The sequence below is a fragment of the Bos grunniens genome, chromosome 11 (assembly GCF_055505025.1).
Source record: "Bos grunniens cultivar Pamir isolate PY7600 chromosome 11, Bosgru_T2T1.0, whole genome shotgun sequence".
Lineage (NCBI taxonomy): Eukaryota > Metazoa > Chordata > Mammalia > Artiodactyla > Bovidae > Bos > Bos grunniens.
Genome location: NC_141175.1, coordinates 9,737,572 through 9,756,337, shown reverse-complemented (window position 1 = coordinate 9,756,337; position 18,766 = coordinate 9,737,572). Strand labels below are relative to the sequence as shown.

At 43.5% G+C, this 18,766-nt stretch overlaps 1 protein-coding gene across 13 annotated transcripts in view; it reads left to right on the top strand.

The window, feature by feature from the left end:
- Positions 1 to 18,766, top strand: part of GARNL3 (GTPase activating Rap/RanGAP domain like 3) — a 164,738-nt gene that overhangs the window by 71,112 nt on the left and 74,860 nt on the right. For all 13 annotated transcript variants that reach the window (XR_015136315.1, XR_015136314.1, XR_015136313.1 and 10 more), the window contains 2 exons: positions 4,360 to 4,434; positions 17,957 to 18,056. Coding sequence is in view for 4 of the 13 variants with exons in the window: in XM_086325055.1 (XP_086181181.1) it covers positions 4,360 to 4,434; positions 17,957 to 18,056 (175 nt within the window). In the remaining 9 variants the exon portion in view is untranslated. The remainder of the gene's footprint in view (positions 1 to 4,359; positions 4,435 to 17,956; positions 18,057 to 18,766) is intronic.

Below are 18,766 nucleotides of genomic sequence, written 5' to 3'. Positions count from 1 at the left end.
ATGTAGTCTAGCTATGTGTCTGGCTACAATTCCGTTACTGTGGAAGATGGTGAGAATGGATTTTGGTGGCAGCCAGAACTCTGTACCACGTGGAGAGCCTCGGGGGAGGCTCCTTGGTTGAGCAGTACTGGACATGTAGATGGGTTCTGGTAGATGTTGTGTCATTCCGAAGTCCAGTCTCCTTCCAACAAGTGGAAGAGTTTGTAGATTTTAAGTTTTAACTGGCCGGATCAGAGGCTTAGGAGGGGTAATAGAAGGGTAACTACTGAGGGAAACAGCTTCTCTGTCATATTAAAAGGGTTTATTTTTCCCCTGCGGTGTTATTTTTTTCAACCTCTCATTCACTAGAGCACTGTCTCCTTTCATGTCAGCTGCTGGACCAGTCCCCATCCGCACCAGCCTCCACGGCACCCTTGGCTTTTTTTAGCCAGCTACCCGAGCCCACTGTGAGGTGGGGGGTGGGTGGCAGGGCAGGGGAGCTCTGGGGCTGCCATTCCATGTGCCAGCAAGAGTCACTTCCCCAGTGGGACTGGTAGGTCCCCTTCTCACCTGCTGCCTGAACACCTGCCCTCACGGCAGATAGGCCTTGGCAGTGTGAGCTCAGCAGCGTCAGTCCGACCTGCCGAGTTGGACTGTTGCTACTCAGGCTGCCTTTCCCTTGCACAGCCTTGTGATTTGGTCTGTCCTTCCCTTTGGTCTTTCTTTCATGACAGACTGGGTAGAATCTCTTTGAAACCGTGTATGTGAGTAACGAACTTTCTTTGGTTTCCGGGACTGGAAGTGCTCTTGCCACCAGTCTTCTATCCCTTTGGTCATTTCCATAGGATTTAGCATTCATCTATTGACGGGTTTCCTGTGTGATAAATATTTATTATCAGTACTGTGTCAGGCAATGAGCATAGCTCTGGGGATACAGCGGTGAGAAAATAGTCTTCCTGAGTTTCTCAGAGGGAGTGAGGAGAGACAGGCATGAATCTGGTAATGGCACAAAAGAACGTCAACCAGGACCCTGAGCACCCCCTAAGCCTTGCTGGGGGTGTTTTCGTGGGCATTGAAGTCAGGGAAGGGGTCTGAGAAGTGGGGACTGTGGTGGAATTGAAGGATGAGGAGTTCACGAGGGGAAGGTGGGAGAGGAGGACCTTCTAAGTGAGGGGTTCCCATGCGTGTTTGTCCTCTGGTGGGAAAGAAGGGGCTGCCAGGATGGAGCTTGGATCACGGGGCAATCAGATTTGTAGATGCCAAAATCCCTGCTCTTTGGTATGAAGTGTGGTTTGGAGAAAAGCGATGGTGGGGGGTATTCAGGCCAGTTAGGAGGTGGTTGCAGTCACCCAAGGGAGAGATGACAGCAAGCTTATGGAGATGGTTGGTGGTAGGGAGAGTGACGGTGATAGCGTTATATGTGTTAGATGGAGGCGGAAGTTCAGGGTCTTCAAGAATTTTGTGATGATTGTTCAGAGGGAGCTGAATTCTTTCTAACCATCAAATCATTCAATATTTCCTCCCTTTCTTCTTCTTGAACCTTTCAATCAAGATGAGCAATAAGCTTCTTGTTCTAATCTCAGCCAAGGAAAAGGTCATCATAGCCTGTGCCCGGCAGTGTCTGGAATACAGTCCACCACTCTTTACATTTGTTATGCGAATGAATGAGTGAATCAGTGAATGATGATCAGCCCTTCTCCCAAGCTTCTGAGTCCCTGATGAGACTCGCTGCTAGAGTGAGGAGTATGTCTACCAACCTCTAATGCAAGGATGTGTGCATCACCCTCTCTCTTTATATACCAGTGGCAGACATTAGTAATTGATTGCAGCTCTCTCCTCTTGCCAAGGCTTCCCTTGTGGCTCAGCTGGTAAAAAATCTGCCCACAATGCAGGAGACCTGGGTTCGAGAAGATCCCCTGGAGAAGGGAAAGGCTACCCACTCCAGTATTCTGGCCTGGAGAATTCCATGGATTGTATAGTCCATGGGGTCACAAAGAGTCGGACATGACTGAGCGACTTTCACTTTCTCTTGCCAAATCCAGATGTGACCTCAGAGTGTGCAGAAAGCTGTTAAGCTCACTTACTGTTTATTACAGCAAAAGATTAAAATCAGCCAAGGAAACAAACACATGGGACAGAGCCTGGAGAGTCCAAATGCAGGTCTTCCAGCTGTCCTCTCCCATGGTGTCATGGTCAGCATCAACACCTCCTGGCAACCGTGTGTGATCTGCACGTGGAGTAGTGACAACCAGGGAAGCACATCTCAGTCTTGGTATCCAGAGGTAGATCTGATACCGAGAGACCCAACGCCCCCACCATACTCTCTCGTGTGGCTCAGTAGTCACCAGAGAAACAGACACTCATGTAGGACATTCCCAGGGCTTAGAGATCACCTCCCAGGAGCCGAGAATAAAGGTCAGAACAAAGGTATTGCTCTCTTTAAAATAAAAAAAAAAGTATGTATTTATCTGGCTATGTTGAGTCTTAGCAGCAGCACATGGGATCTTCATTGCAGCATGCGAAATCTTTCATTGTGGCACACGGGCTTCTCTGTCTAGTTTTGGCCCTTGGATTCCTGGGTGTGCAGATCTGTAGTTTGCAGCACCTGGGCTTAGTTGCCCCGAGGCACGTGGGATCTTAGTTCCCTAAGCAGGGATCAGACTCGAGTCTCCTGTATTGGAAGGTGGATTCTTAACCACTAGACCACCAGGGAAACCCCCAGACTTCTCTCTGGGTAAATTAAATTCTTTACTACAAAGCCTCTATTGCCCATTTTCAGTTTATCAACAGTGTAATGATCAGATAACATCAAAGCTAAACATATACATAAATCTTCTTCATGTTTTTTTTTAAAGTTATTTTGCAGGATATAGGTTAAGTATAAAAACTGTACCTTATTATGGACATTCCATGGAGGATGGTTAAGTAGGGTAGAGGTCAGGGGAGAACAGGCTTCTGGAATCTGACTGCCTGTGTTCACACTGCCTGCCTACCACAGACTAAATGTAATCTTGCCTAGTTATTTTAACCTTCCTCTGCCTCAGCTTCCTCACTCATAAATGAGAATAATGACAGAATCTACTTTGTATTATTTTATGAGACTCAAATATTAAGGCCAGAGGAATATATGGTACATAGTAGCTCTCAGTAAATATTATATTCTATTATTTTTGTATTTATCATGGGAAAAGTATATCAGTCATTTTCAAACAAACAGGTTTCCTTGAAGATAAGTGAAAAATTTCCACATATTTTCACACCTTCATGTCTCTTAAACACAAGTTAGAACATGAGATAATCATTCTTAAGAAACCTTGTATCTTTTCACTGAGTGAGTCTTGCATTAGAGTGGTGAGAAGTGCCCCTCTGGGCAAGCATGTTCTAATGGGTCTGGGATATGGAAATCGTTGGCAGATCTTTGCTGCAAATTTGTGGGAAGATTTTAAAAGTTGAAAAAAAGACATGTCATTCTCTCAAGTTGCTACTGAGAAATTCAGACAATTTAGGAGAAAGTAAGTTAAATCTTGAGTCAGTGATTTGAGGAATGATGCCCAAGGCCTGATTTCCTCTTAACTCCTGGGCTTCCCTGATGACTCAGTGGTAAAGAATCTGCCTGCAACGCAGGAGACACAGGAGACGCAGGTTCTAGCCTTGGTTCTAGCCAGGGAAAATCCCCTGGTGCAGGACATGGCAACCCACTCCAGTATTCTTGCCTGGAGAAAATCCCCGTGGACTAAGGAGTCTGGTGGGATACTGTCCATGGGGTCGAAAAGAGTCGGACAGGACTGAAGCGACTGAACACAAGCATGTCTCTTTCTGGCTTCGAGCTCCTTGAATGAAGACTATTTGCAAGAATCACATTGCTGGAGCTAAAATACAGTCTGCCTGCCTTGGAAAGGGCTAATTGGCGTTTTGGAAACTGAAACTGAATGAAGCACAAGAGCTGTCTGTGATGTTAGTAGAGCCTTGAGTTTCTGCCAGCCATTAATTGTTTTTTAGGCTTTCCTGTGAAGGCAGATGAACTTGAGACTTGGCTTTCCCTTTTGCCATCTGTGAGCTGCTCTTGTCCGCCTATGACGCTTATTAAGGTTGATTTTCAGGGAGCGTCCTTTCAGTGCTTTTCCATGTTGGAATATGTTCAAATTTAGATTTGATGCTCTTACTGTCCACTCTCGTGGGCTAGGTGTTCCTCACTCTTCAGCTTCCTAAAGACTATGGGGCCACCTGTGTGAGAACGTGATTGACAGCTTCCGAGAGACTGTCAGTTTCCAGGTTGGTCCCTCCAGCTCTTGCTGGATCTGACTTACTTCTAGGCAGATACAGACAGATGGAAGGGGCATTGCAAACAGCTTCCTAACTGAGTCCTCTTTTGTTCCCCAGCTTATTTCCAGTGATGCCGATGGAGCCATCCAAAGGGCCGGAAGGTTTAGAGTGGAAAACGGCTCTTCAGATGAGGTAAGGAGGCCTGTACATCACTGAGCACCTGATCATGGCACCTGAGATACAGCTGTGAGCAGCCTGTGATCCTCATTTCCACAGAAGACCTGCCTGAGGGGAGCCCGGGAAGGGTCAGTAGGGCTCTTCAGAGCTTTGCTGGAAGGGAAAGTACCATTGTTCTTTATATGGAAGGTGCTATTAATAGGGTGAAGGTACCCTTTGATAGATCTGTAATAAAGCCAGGGAGACACAGGAAGATGGTCTGCCAGAATGGGGCCAAAGACAAATTCACATAATCCTTTGTGAACGGTCCCCGGAACCCTAGCTCTTCCCCTTTCCTGGACTGGTCAGCTTGGCACTGCCATGTGAGCAATGCCAAGGTCCAGGAGAGAGAGGCAGAATGACTGTGATTACAAAACGTTATCTTTATTCAGAGGACAGCAGGAAAGGAGACCGTCCCTGTCTGCCACTGCCTGAGGCCCTAGCCTTCTTCCTAGGCTCTGCTGGTCATCCCTGCCATAGGCCACAGGGCCTTGCCTCACTGGCCTTTCTCTGTTAAAACTTCCATTGCCAAACTCCCCTGGTGGTCCAGTAAAGAATCTACCTGCCAATGCTGGAGACCCGGGTTCCATCCCTGGCCTGGGAAGATCCCACATGCCTAGGAGCAACTAAGTCCATGTGCCACAACTACTTGAGACCACCCATGCTCTGCAACAAGAGAAGCCACTTCAATGAGAGGCCTGTGCAGAGCCATGAAGAGTGGCCCCTGCTTGCCGCAGCTAGAGAAAGCCCACGTTCAGCAACAGAGACCCAGCACAGCCATAAATAAATAAATTTTCCACTGTCTGCTCCATCCCTAAATGCCTACCCCCAGAACTGCAGAGTGCTAAGCCCCCCAGCTTTTTCTTCTTTGCTGCCTCTCTGAGAGGTAGCCCACTGCAGTGCTTCAGCAGCCCCAGCTTTGGCATCAGGCAGGCCTGGGTTCACATGCCAGCTCCCCCGTCTCCTAGTTGTGTGACCCTTTCTGAGCCCATATTCTTCATCTGGGAGAAGGAAACAGTCTTGGGATTGTTGAGAGGATTCAGCGAGCTGAGCTTGTAAAGCCATTAGCACTCTGCCCGGTATACAGTGAGAGTTCGGTGAGTGAGAGCTGTAATAGTAATCATGGTTGTTGTCGATCCCACAGATAGTGCTGGGTGGCCAGCCTTGCCCTCCTGACTGCCTCCTTAATCATGTTCTTGGTGATGGGCTATGAATTTAACTTGAAAGTCACAGCATTCAGTAAGTTGTTGCTCATCTTCACCTTTGCCTTATCTTAGCAAAGCCCTTCACCCAGACGTGGTAACTTGCCTTTACTGGGAGGCAGAAGGGGTAGTCCCCACTTGGGCTAAACCCCTGAGTAGCTGCCCACATACTTCTTGACCAGAATGATGTCAGCTGACCTGCATAGAAGAAAGAACTCCCAGGGAAATTTGCTTCTGAAACTTGGAAACAGCCATCGCCTGGTGGTCCTGCTCGTGAGACAAGACAGTCCTATCCTCACAGAGTCAAGCCACCAAGGGTGTCCCAGGAGCTAAGTCGGGAGAAGAAGCCTCAAGTGCTCTTTATCCAGTGCTCAGAAATCTACTGGCCACCACACCGAGTATCTACTTGGAGAACTTAAGTCCCAGAAAACCCAGAGGTTACTATACCACAGCACATCTTTCTGCTTCCAACATTTTACAGAACTTCAGCCCAGCCTGAAATGAACAAACTGCATTGGCTTGTCCCATCAGACATAAACACATCTTTGGCCCCAAGAGAGGAAATGGCAACCCACTCCAGTGTTCTTGCCTGGAGAATCCCAGGGACTGGGGAGCCTGGTGGGCTGCCATCTATGGGGTTGCACAGAGTCAGACACGACTGAAGTGACTTAGCAGCAGCAGCAGCAGCAAGACCAGTGTCTAGAGGAAATCCATACCTCCCCAGAAAGACCTAAATGGAGCCTTCATGTGGTCCTAAGATCACCACATACTTTGGTTATCAAACACTCCTCACCTGGCCCTGTCTCTTGGCCATGCCTCACACCAGAGGACAAGGTCAGGGACTGCAACTCACCTATGGTGGATCATGGGCAGCAGTAGTTCTAGAGTCAGGCTGCTTGGGTTCAAATCCTGCCCCACAATTCACCAGTAGTACAGCCTTGGGTGGTTCACTTAACATCCTTGAAACCATTTGGTGGAGTTACTGATTTAATAAATCCTTGTCGTCTGTTGTGTTTAAAACACAGTCCCGTCTCGGATTGCTTCTGTGGGAAATACGATACCAAGGCTCAGCTATTGTCTTACGTTTTGTTTCCACCAAAGCCATGAGCGTGAGTGCTCTGTTGGAGCCCCTTGGCTGGTTTTATATGGCCACAGGCCAGCCCTCCTGTAATTTGCAGCTCCATCCTGTATCACCTGGGTGGTTTAAAAAGTCTCAAGCTGGTCTTCAGTTAAAAGCGCTGGACAGTGCTAGCACCCTGCCTGATAAAAGATCATGGAGGAACCTGAGACTCAGAGGGAAACAAACCTGCAGGCTCTGAGTTTGTTAAAGCAGTTAGTGCTTTAAAAGGCTCAGTACAGCTGTCTGAAGTTTTTCAAGCTGGTGAACAAAAATTACAAAGCAATTTCATTATTGAGTTATTTTCCTCTTATTATTACAATTTAAGAGTTCTCGATACAGTATGGATACTAGGGCTTTATCAGATATGATTTGCCAAAATTTCCTCTCATTCTCTAGGTTGTCTTTTCACTCTCTTGATTGTATCCTTTGAAACATAAAAGTGTCTTAATTTAATAACATCTAGTTCATCTATTTTTTGTATTGTTGCTTGTGCTTTTCGTGTTGTATCTAAGAAACCATTGCCTATTCTAAGGTTTTTTTGGTCACTTTTTATAGTTTGCTCTTCCCTTCAGTTAATGTCAAATTTGTTTTTTATTTCTTTAAACATAGTATAATGGTTTTATTATCTATGGCTGATAATTCCCATATGTGAGGTTTTTGGTGACCTTCTGTCTGTTAGACTTTTCTCCTGGCACACGCTCATGGTGTACTATTTCTCTTTGTGCTTGGCTGCTGGAGAATCCCAGGGACGGGAGCCTGGTGGGCTGCCGTCTATGGGGTCGCACAGAGTCAGACACGACTGAAGCGACGCAGCAGCAGCAGCCTCATTGTGTGCTGTTTGTTGTTCTTGAAGATGACTTTTTAGGGATAATGGAAGGTGTAGGATGAGTTGCCCCTTGGTAGAGCGTGTGATACTGCAATTTAATAATAAGAAATATATCATTTGGTCCTTGAGCTTCTTCCTGGCACAGAGCTCCTGAAACCCTTGGGATTTTCTAGTGAGGGTGATCGTGATGTCTTTAGGAAAGCCCCTAAGTTTCCTAAGGATGGGGGCTGGTCACTAGAGCCAGCCACGTGATTAGAGGGTTAGAACTTTCAGTTCAACCCTAACCTTCTGGGAGGGCAGAGGGGCTGGAGATTGAGCTGAATCGCCCATGACTAATACTTTAATCAATTGTGCCTATGTGATGCAGCCTCCATAAAACTCCAAAAGGACAGGGTTTGGAGAGCTTGCGGATGCATGAACAATGGAGATTCCAGAAGAGGTGCACACTTGGAGAGCATGGGCGCTCCACGCCTGCCCACATCCACATACCTTGTCCTGTGTGTCTCTTCTATCTGGCGGCTCCTGAGTTATGTTCTTTTATAATAAACCAGCAATCTAGGTAGTACAGTGTTTCTCTGAGGTCTGTGCTCTAACAAATTAATCAAACCCAAGGGGAAATTTGTCAGAACCTTCAACCTACAGCCAGTTAATCAGAAGCACAGGTGACAACCGGGATCTGCAATTTGCATGTGAAGTTGCAGAGAAGAAGCAGTCTTGTGGGACTGATCCCTTAACCTTCGGGATCCGACCCTATCTCTAGGCAGACAGTGTCAGAATTGAGTTGAATTACAACTGGTAAAGAATCTGCCTGCAATGTGGGAGACCTGGGTTCGATTCCTGGGTTGAGAAGATCCCCTGGAGAAGGGAAAGGCTACCCACTCCAGTATTCTGGCCTGGAGAATTCCATGGACTTATGTATAGCCCGTGGGTTCACAAAGAGTAGGACATGACTGAGCAACTTTCACTTTCACAAACAACCCAGGCCATGTGGGGAAAAACCACATATTAGAATCACTCTCAGAATCAGAGGAAGGGTTTGCTTTTGCTTTTGCCAGACACCTTGAAACTAAATTCCCAGCTCGAGACTTTTAAGCCACCCAAGTAATACAGAATGGAGCTGCAGGTTTACATGAAGGCTGGCTTGTGGTCTCAGCACCTCAGAGACACTCCACTCAGCACAGTGGCATCCTTCCTTGAAGTCTTTGGGAAAGAGGTGGTCCTTTCTGGTTCACTCTTTTTTAAAAAATGGTTCTTTTTTAAAAATATGTATTTGTTTATTTGGCTACATCCCCTAAGACTTGCTGTCCACTGCTGTCGACTCCATCACAGACTCTTGGCACATCAGCACAGTCCGTGGACCATACCTTCCTGCTCCAGAGTTCAGCTAAGCCCATCCCCCACCCAAGGCATGAATCCCTGTGACAGCTTTGCGAACAGTCAGCTCATCTGTCCCTGCCTGAATATATACTATCTCCAGGAATGGAAACTTGATCTCTCCTTGATAGGTTTTTGTTCTCTCTGGATACCAATCAGTTCCGACACCAACTGAGTCGAGTCTCCTACAGTTCAGTTCAATTCTAACCCTGACAACCCAGAGCTAGCATCAGACTTCATGGGCTTCAGGCTCAGTTCCATCAGCTGCCCTCACTTTAGACACCAGTGTCAAGTATTGGGTCCCCACACATCCGTTTGACTTGACTACTAAGTCAGAGGTTCCCATAACCCCCCTCCTCATGTTCAGTAATTCACTGAAGTGACTCTCAGAATTCAGGAAAGCACTTTACTTACCATACTTATTCATTAGAAAGGATACAACTCGGGAACAGCCAAACGAGAGAGATTCAGAGGGCAGGGGATCGAGGGTGGGGCATAGAGCTCCTGTCCCTCTTTGAGTCCACCATCATCCCAGCACCTTGATGTCACACCAACCCAGAAACTCACTTAGGTTTAGTTGATTAAATCATTGGCCATTGTTGATTAACTCGATCTCCAGCCCCTCTCCCCTCCCCAAAGTTTGCAGCGTAGGGCTGAAAGTTCCAAGCTTCTAATCAAGCTTGGTCTTTCGAGCTGCCAGCCCCATCCTGAAACTAGCTGGGTGCCCACCAAGAGTTGCCTCATTTGGACAAAAGATGCCCATGTCACCTTTATTACTCAGGAAGTTCCAAGGGCTTTAGGAGCTCTGTGCCAGGAACCAAAGACCAAATATATATTTCCCATCGTACCACAACTCTAAAGTTCATTACGTTTTTCGGCATCTCTCTTTGCTAGAAAGTTCTTTCTATTGAACAGCATCCATCTGTCTTTATTTTCCACTCAGAGTTTCTATTTATAGTTTCTGGAGCCTTTAGTGTAAGGCTGAGCCTTCTTCCACATGACAGGCTTTCCAGCATTCCAGGACATCTGCTGTTTTTCTCCTAAGACGTGGACTCAGTTCCACTTATCATCACCCTTGCCACTGCTCCTTGACACATGTGAGGAGCATGTTAATGGATCTTTTAGGGGGAAGTGCTCAGGAATGAGCAGCTAGCTCCGGGCTCGCCCCACACTGCCACAGAGGCTGACTCCTTCTCTTCCTTGCTATGCACACGCTCCTCTTTTCACGAAGCCTGAGGACTCATTAGGCACCTACAGTATACTAACCCCACCCCTACCCCACCCCAGTCTTTTCCATGTGTGCTGTTATTTCACTGTGAGGCAACTTCATGCTGCAGTGGAGATGTATTGGAGTCAAACAAACCTGGGTTCAGACCTCAGCTCCGCCACTTACCAGATAAGGATTCAAGGTTGCTGAGCCTCCATCGCCTGCTGGATAAAAAAAAGAGAGAGAGATTTGCTACTTTATAGCACCTGGCCTTCTCCACCATGTACTTGTGTAATTTGTGTTTGTACCTAAGTGTAGGATTTTACAGTTGTCCAGGCTGAATTTAATCTTATTCATGTGTCCCATAATTGCTAATTATCAAATTTTTTTTGACATCTTGATCTGTCATCTGTTAGCCAATAGGCTTACCCCCCTGAGAATCTTGTATTACCTTCAGATGTGCTTATCCTGCCATCTGCGTACTCATTCAGGTTATTAATTAAAATGAATTTGACCCTCGGGTAGATCACTGGAGACCTCCCTTACAGCTCACTTGTGTGTAGCAATTAGTATATGATGAATCAGGGGGACAGTCTTTCAGCTTTTTACAGTTATCTTCCTTAGCACGGGAATGGTTCTCTTACACACTGCTGTTGTTTGTCACTAAGTCATGTCAGACTCTTTTGGGACCCAGTGGACTGTAGCTTACCAGGCTCCTCTGTCCATGGGATTACACACTGTTGGGGGACATGTAAATGAGTTCAATCCTTTGGGAAGGCAATTAGTAATTATTAAAGACACATATACTGAAACTTCCCTGGTGGTCCAGTGATTAAAACTCTGCACTGTCAATGCAGTGGGTGTGAATTGGATCCCTGGTTGGGGAATTCGGATCCCACATGCCACATAGCATGGCCAAAATATAAAAGAAAAAAAAGAAAAAGAAAAAATTCATATGCCATTTGGTCAGCAGTTCTACTGCTAGGATGTGCATTGAAGCTTTGTTTTAAAATAGGAAAAAAATAACCAGGAAACAACCTCAGTTTCCATCAGTAGAGGAATGATTTTGAAAATCATGATACATTTATACAATGGAATGCTTAGTAGCTGTTAGAATGAAGTAGCGGTAAATGTAATACCGTAGGAAAACGTTCACCATACAGCACTAGACTTAAAGGCAAACTCCAGAATGGTTTGTTTGATATCCCATTTCCTTAAAAACAAACAAAAAAGGTAAGCATGCTTGCCAATATGCAAGAAAATTTCTAAAGGGACACCTTAGAATTTAATAGTAATTGCTTATGGAGTGGAAATGGGAGGTCAGGGAAGAAGTTAGAGGACCTTAACTTTCTACTTTAGGCCCTTTTATGTTTACATAGGTTTTGCATCTATACTCAACTGAAGTGTTTAATTTTTTTAAAAAGCTATGTAATCGTTAAAAAGAACAAGGTAGATCTGTAGGTACTGACAAGAATCTAAGATTTTTTCTTAGTGAAAGAAGTTTTAGTGTAGTATCTATAATCCTGCCCCACTTATGAAAGTGGGTTATGTGTGTCTATGTTCATATGTGTGTATGTGAATGTGTGTGCATACGTATAAACACATTTTTGTAAATGCATAAAAGGACCTGAGACTATCCAAACCAATCCGATGACATGGTTATTGTAGGCAAAGAAAGTAGATTAGGACATGGGGGTTGGGAGAAAGAAAGGATTTTAATTTCATGTGATTTCACTTTCTTCAACCAGCTTATATTTATATTTGCAAGTTGACATTTTTTAGTTTATTATTTTAAAGATCCATCTTTTTATTGCCAGTGTTCTTTTGCAATTTAGCCTAGAAAGTGAGGGCAAATCAGTTTTAAAACATTTGCTCATTAATTAAACTCACTCTAGAAAGAACTCTGAAAAATGACAGGCATCACATGAAACTGTGGCTCTCATTTGTAGTCGGAGTGCTTGTGTTATGTGGACTCCCTGCTTAAAGTCAAATATTAGAGAGCATTCAGATAAAATGGGTGTATTACACATGGATTTTTATTAAGTTCTCCTCACAGTATCTTGGCCATGTACAGTCATCTTCCTTCACATCCCACAAGTATATGTGGTTAAGCAAAACAAAACAAGGAACTCAACAAGGAGCTTTTGTGGGTTTTGGAATCTAATGCAGAAATGATTCAGTCTCAAGACTCATTCAACCCTGTGGACGTGTTCAGGCAAGTCTGCAGTATAGAAGAATTTGAGTTAATTGCTCCACAATACCTTCTAGCAAATGATTATCTAAAAAGGGATACAATTAGTATGGGTATTTGCAGTGTTAAAGTTTGGTTGTCTGATAAATGTATTCATCGGAATATTTCCTCCTAACTTTCTTTTTGATTGATATCAAGTAAATAATATTTCATCATCACCTTGAAGTGCTGTAGGAAGTTTCTATATCTTTGGAATCTTCTCTAAAATTTAGGTCATACTTAAAATAGTTAAAATTTATTGTAAAACTAAAACAACAATTGGGTACTACTACACCCATTCCAGGGTGGTAGTGGCAAAGAATTTGCCTGCCAGTGCAGGAGACATAAGAGACGTGGGTTTGATCCCTGGGTTGGGAACATCCCCTGGAGGAAAGCATGGCAACCCACTCCAGTATTCTTGCCTGGGGAATCCATGGACAGAGGAGCCTGGCAGGCTACAGTTCATAGAGCCGCAAAGAGTTGGACATGACTGAAGCGACGTAGCAGGCACACATGCACACCTACTCTAGAACCACTAAAATTTAAAGCACTGAATTGCTCAGAGTTGACCAGAGAATGTGGAGCAATTGGAAGTCTTCTATTTATTGATAATTGTGTAAATTGGTGCCTTCCTCTTAGAGACTGTTGATAATATCTACTCAAACTGAATGTCTGTATCCTCTGGGTCCCAGGATGTACACCCAACAGAAAAGAGAGTTCACTGTGGCTGTATTCTTTTCTGTGTGTGAGTTTTATTTATTTTTTAATTTGGCCATACCATGTGGCATGTAGGATCTTTAGTTCCCTAACCAGGGATCAAACCTGTGGCCCCTGCATTGGAAGCACAGAGTCCTAACCACTAGACCACCAGGGAAGTCCCTATCATGGCTTTATTCTTAATTACCAAAAACTGGAAACCATTCATATGTCCATCAACTGGAAAGTGAATACATGAATTTTGGAGTTCATACGTGGACTGCTGTGTAGCAGTGAGGCAAGGTTGAACTACTGCTTCACTGATAAAGTGGATGTCACACACGTAAGGTCTAAGAACAAAGGACCTGACTCAAATGAATACAGATGATATGATTTGGTTTCCATGAAGTTCAAGAGTAAGTAAAACTAATCTATGGTGATAAAAGCCACAACAGTGCTTACCTTTCAGAGTGTGATTGAGTGTTGACCGGGAAAATGCATGAAGGAGCCTTCTGGGGTACTGAAAAGCTTCTCTGTCTTGATCAGGTAGTTACAAAGGGTGTATGTGCATGCGTGCTCACTTGCTTCTGTCCTGTCCAACTCTTTGAGACCCCATGTACTATAGCCCACCAGACTCCCCTGTCCATGAGATTTTCCAGGCAAGAATACTGGAGTGGGTTGCCATGACCTCCTCCAGGAGATCTTCCCCACCCAGAAATTAGATCCACATCTCTTGCATCTCCTGCATTGGCATGCAGTTTCTTTACCACTAATGCCAACTTGGAAGCCCACAAGGATATATATATATATGTGTATATATATATCCTGCTGCTGCTAAGTCACTTCAGTCGTGTCCGACGCTATGCGACCCCATAGACGACAGCCCACCAGGCTCCTCCATCCCTGGGATTCTCCAGGCAAGAACACTGGAGTGGGTTGCCATTTCCTTCTCCAATGCATGAAAGTGAAAAGTGAAAGTGAAGTCGCTCAGCCATGTCCCACTCTTCACGACCCCATGGACTGCAGCCTACCAGGCTCCTCCGTCCATGGGATTTTCCAGTACTGGAGTAGGGTGCCGTTGCCTTCCCCGATTGAAAATCATTTCACTGTACACTAAAGACTTGTGCACTTTCTTGTCTACTGCTGCTTATTATCAGGAATTGGAACTGGTTTTCAAAGTCTTTCTTCTGGGCTCCAGAGCAGAGGGATTTTTTTGTTTTCTGCTTAGCCTCCATTTCTTTTGTCAGTTCCTGCATGTTTTCTTGTCTTTACTCTTTACACCTCATCATATGTGCTTTTAACAAGGGACAGGAAGTGTCTTGCTCTACGAGACTCACAACTTTTTGGGTGTTGTTTTTCCCCAGTTTAGTATTCTGTGAAGATGAAAGTTAAATAGGTATCTTTTTGATCATTAAAAAAAGAACTCATAATTGACAGTTTGTACTCAATGGAGGTTTGGGGTGTGACACTGGCCAGAGTCCCATCTCTCACTCCCAGGTGCATGCTGCCTCTTGCCTCACCTGTATTACACCACTCCGCTGGTGCCAACACTCAGAGCACTAGGAGGCAAGTCTGCAGATTCAGGGCTGCAGAGGGTCTAGAGTCGGAGGACATTTTCTACGCCTTTGAACCCCCTCCTCAGAATAATATTTTTTTATGCTTTAAACAAGATACATGGAATTATAAAACAGTTGTATTGAAATAGTTATAAAAATTACTTTTAAACCTAATTTATAATACTGTAATATACATGCTTTTCAATGAATATATTAAATAACAAATTCAGCAGCAGATATAACTGTTGTAATTTTGAGCAGTATTTTGAGAGATCTGCACTCACTGGGATGAGTTCTGAAAGTATCTGTGATTTTTCTTTTTTTTTTTTTTTTGGTGACATGGTTATGAAGCCTGTTCCTTCTACTTTTTTTTTTTTTGCATACATTCATAATTGAATGAAATGCTGAATTTTAGTTGAAAGCTGGGGAAAAGAAAGATTTTTTTTTCCTCAACCGAGTTCATGCTCCCTCTGGGTTCTGTTAGAACCCTTGGTATAGAGCATTGATTCTCAATGCCCATCAGAAATCACTGGGGATGCTAAAGAAGCTCTCTGAGCCATGCAAGTGTTGGAGGTTCCAGAGGCTTAAGTGTCCTGGTGACTGAAGAGTTTCCTCTCCAGTCTCTGCTGATGCTTTCTAGGATCCAGGGCCTTGGAACCATGACACACACCATACACTGTGAGTCTGATGGTGTAAGGCCAGTTGCCGTGGCTGGACCCCACCAATGTCTGGTCAGATGATGCCTGAGGCTGACTGCTGGACTCCAGGTGATGTCATAGCTGTGTGCTACATGGTGGCAGAGTGAAGAGAGCTGTGGACCAGGAGCACTGCCCATGGTTTAGGGTTATAAAACGAATAGCTTTTGACAATGAATCAGCCAGAGATTCTATGAGGAACAAAATCCAATTATATGCTCTTCTCGAATCACATCAGAAGGTCAAAACTGAGAGGCAACATTTTGGGCAGATGATCAACATTACTGTCACCAATGAGAAACAGATGGACATCTTGAAATCTGATCTGCTGAGAAGGACAATCCTTGCTTATGTTGTATTCCAACCAAGCACACATCACTTGAATCTAATCACAGAGAAACATCATACAAACCCCAAATGAGGAGTGCTTTATTTAAAAAAAGAAAAAGAAAAATAAGAGGTATGTGTGTGCTACATTCTTCAGAAATGTCAGTGTCACAAATGACAAAGAAAACCTGTGGAAAAGTTCCAGATTAAAGGAGTCTAAAGAGACATGACAATCAAATGAAAATGCTTCAAGCAATACTGTTGAGTCAATTGACAAAACTGGAATACAGATAACAGATTAAAGGATTATATCAAGGTTACATTTACAATTGTTGATAAAGCTGTATCGTGGGTTATGTAAAAAGATATTCTTCTTCTTGGGAAATACACATTGAGGTATTTAAGAATAAAGGGATATTATTTATGCAACTTAGTCTTAAATGGTTCAGAAAAAGTGTGTGTGTGTGTGTGTAGAGGGAAAGTAGTGAACAAGTGGATAGTTGGGTAAAATGTTAGCAGTAGGTAAATCTGGTAAAGGGAAGACAGATGCTTTTTGCACTGTTCTTATTCTTGCAGTTTTTATGTAAGTTTAAAATTATTGCCAAATAGAAAGTTATATATATGGGTGTGGATGCGTGTGTGTGTGTGTTCAGTCATGCCTGATTTTTTGCAACCCCATGAAATATAGCCTACCAGGCTCCCCTGTCTATGGAATTTTCCAGGCAAGAATACTGGAGTAGGTTGCCATTTCCTACTCCAGGGGATATTTCCTACCCAGAGATCAAACCCACATCTCTTGTGTCTCCTACATTAGCAAGCGTATTCTTTACCAACTGGCACACCTGGGTATAAAGATATATATATATATATAGATAGATAGATATGAAATTTTAGCCTACTTTTTACCCCTTGGTAGATTAAAAAGGCAGAACATTAAATAAAGCATGCAGAAGATGATGTAATGGTTAAGATTAAAAAAAAGAAAAAATTCTGACATTGGATTTGATTTGTTTCAGCTCCACTGCTTATTATCTCTGCCATCTTAGGCAGCATAGTTAGCCTCTCTAAGCCTCAGTTTCCTCATCTGAAAGTAGGGGGCTAAAATCAACTCTGTTTCATGAGTTGGTGGAGACACTATGGAGGTGATGTATGTAAAGTGTGTGACCTAGGACCTGGCATGTAGAGCTCTTTCCGTGAATATCAGTATTTCCAGAGCAGTGAGCAAGACAGAAAGCATCCTGACTTACATTATAAAGTAATGTAACCCTGAAGGCATGCCAGAAATACATACAGAAAAGAAACCTATAGATTCATCTACTAAATATGATACATAGCCATTTTTAAAAATCCAACAGTAAGTATATCAGAAGAATACCTAGAAGGGTGTATTTCAGAAATCTAAGAATGATTCAGTATCAGAAGAGCCATTAGGGTAATTCATTACATTACTGTGATTTTCCCCATTTAACCTATTTGCTCAATCATTGCCCAAAAAAAGCTTTCAGTAAAATTCAATATCCATTTCTCAGAAAAGCCTCTTTATAAACTTGGAATTGAAGGGAACTTCTTCAGCATGATAAAGAAAGCACCACTGACCACAAATGTCTAGTAAATCTCTAGAGGCATGTCAGAATGAGAAAAGAATCTGCCAGTAGTCTGGCACATGGTGCAACAGAGATGTCAGTAGAGTTTCAAACTGTACATTCAGTATGATTCCATTTTGCTAAGAAAATGTTGGGAAAAAATTACAAGGAACCATATCAAGTCATTCATAATAATTATTTTTGGACAAATGATTCAGATTATTCATTATGTTTATCCATATTTTCCACATCAATTGAGTTACTTGTGATAACTTTTTAAAATTTTACAAAAAATATGAACACAGATAAGATGCCAGGATATTTTCCAGGTGCAATGTGCCTGTTACAGGGATAACAATCAGAAGGGCCTGCCTCTAGGGGGCACCAGCTTCCAGATATCCTGGAAGCTTCCTACCAGAAAGGAAAAAAACTTTCAAGTTATATTTAAGTTAGAAGTCGCTTAACTCACTGGTTCACCTGGTGTTTTTTCCTCCACCCCAAGGACCTCCAGAAAATTTATATGATGTGGGTTTAGACTGGGTGTCTTTTCTAATAAGAACATGTGGTTACAGCCCTGTTCGTAAGCTTTTAACAGTGACTTTTCTGCTTCTTTGGCATCTGGTTCATTGCTACCTTGTTTACTTTCTAAGTCTCTTAATGGCATAACTTTGTTCCATTACAGAACGCAACTGCTCTGCCAGGTACTTGGCGAAGGACAGACGTGCACTTAGAGAACCCAGAATACCACACCAGATGGTATTTCAAGTATTTTTTAGGACAAGGTAATTATGCCATTCCAGTGGTTGGGAAGAAAAGATATTCAGAATGAAAATTAGTGCCAGTGTAATTTCTGGTACCCTGTATATGTGAAACTTATTGGATTAGAGGATACTGAGCTTAGGGCACTTCATTTCAAGGTCAGTTGTAACCTCTATAGATTTGAGGATTCAATTCCGAGTCTCAGCCCTAGCAAATTTTCTCAGTTTTAAATTTATTACTTATATTTTTAATTTTTTAATTTAATTTTTTGCCAGTTGTTTTTGACCCTGGGGAGTTACAGAGGATTAAGTAGTCTGAATAAGTGATTTGCAAGATGAGAAAAATTTGCAGGGCACAAAAAACTTTAGACTCAACAAAGCCTGTACTCAGTCTGCAGTGGGTCTTGAACACTTGATTCAAGGTAATGAGGAGAGAAACGATTCCCTGAGCTCCAGGGCCAATACAGAACAGAGAGGCATTATGCTATAGGTTCTGGTGACCAGGGTTTATTTGTCACCTGCCATGTGCCAGACACTGTGCTCTGGCAAAGGTAGTTATGATCCCTGCCCTTGGGACTACAGACTGATTCCTGGGTCTGGTATTATCCATATAGGACCCTATACCAGTTACTCCCACTTCTCTGAGTCTTAATTTCCTTATCTTTAAAGCAAAGATGTTACTAATATGTATATGCCTAGGAGGTTTGAACAGAAGTATCAATGAGGCACAGTAA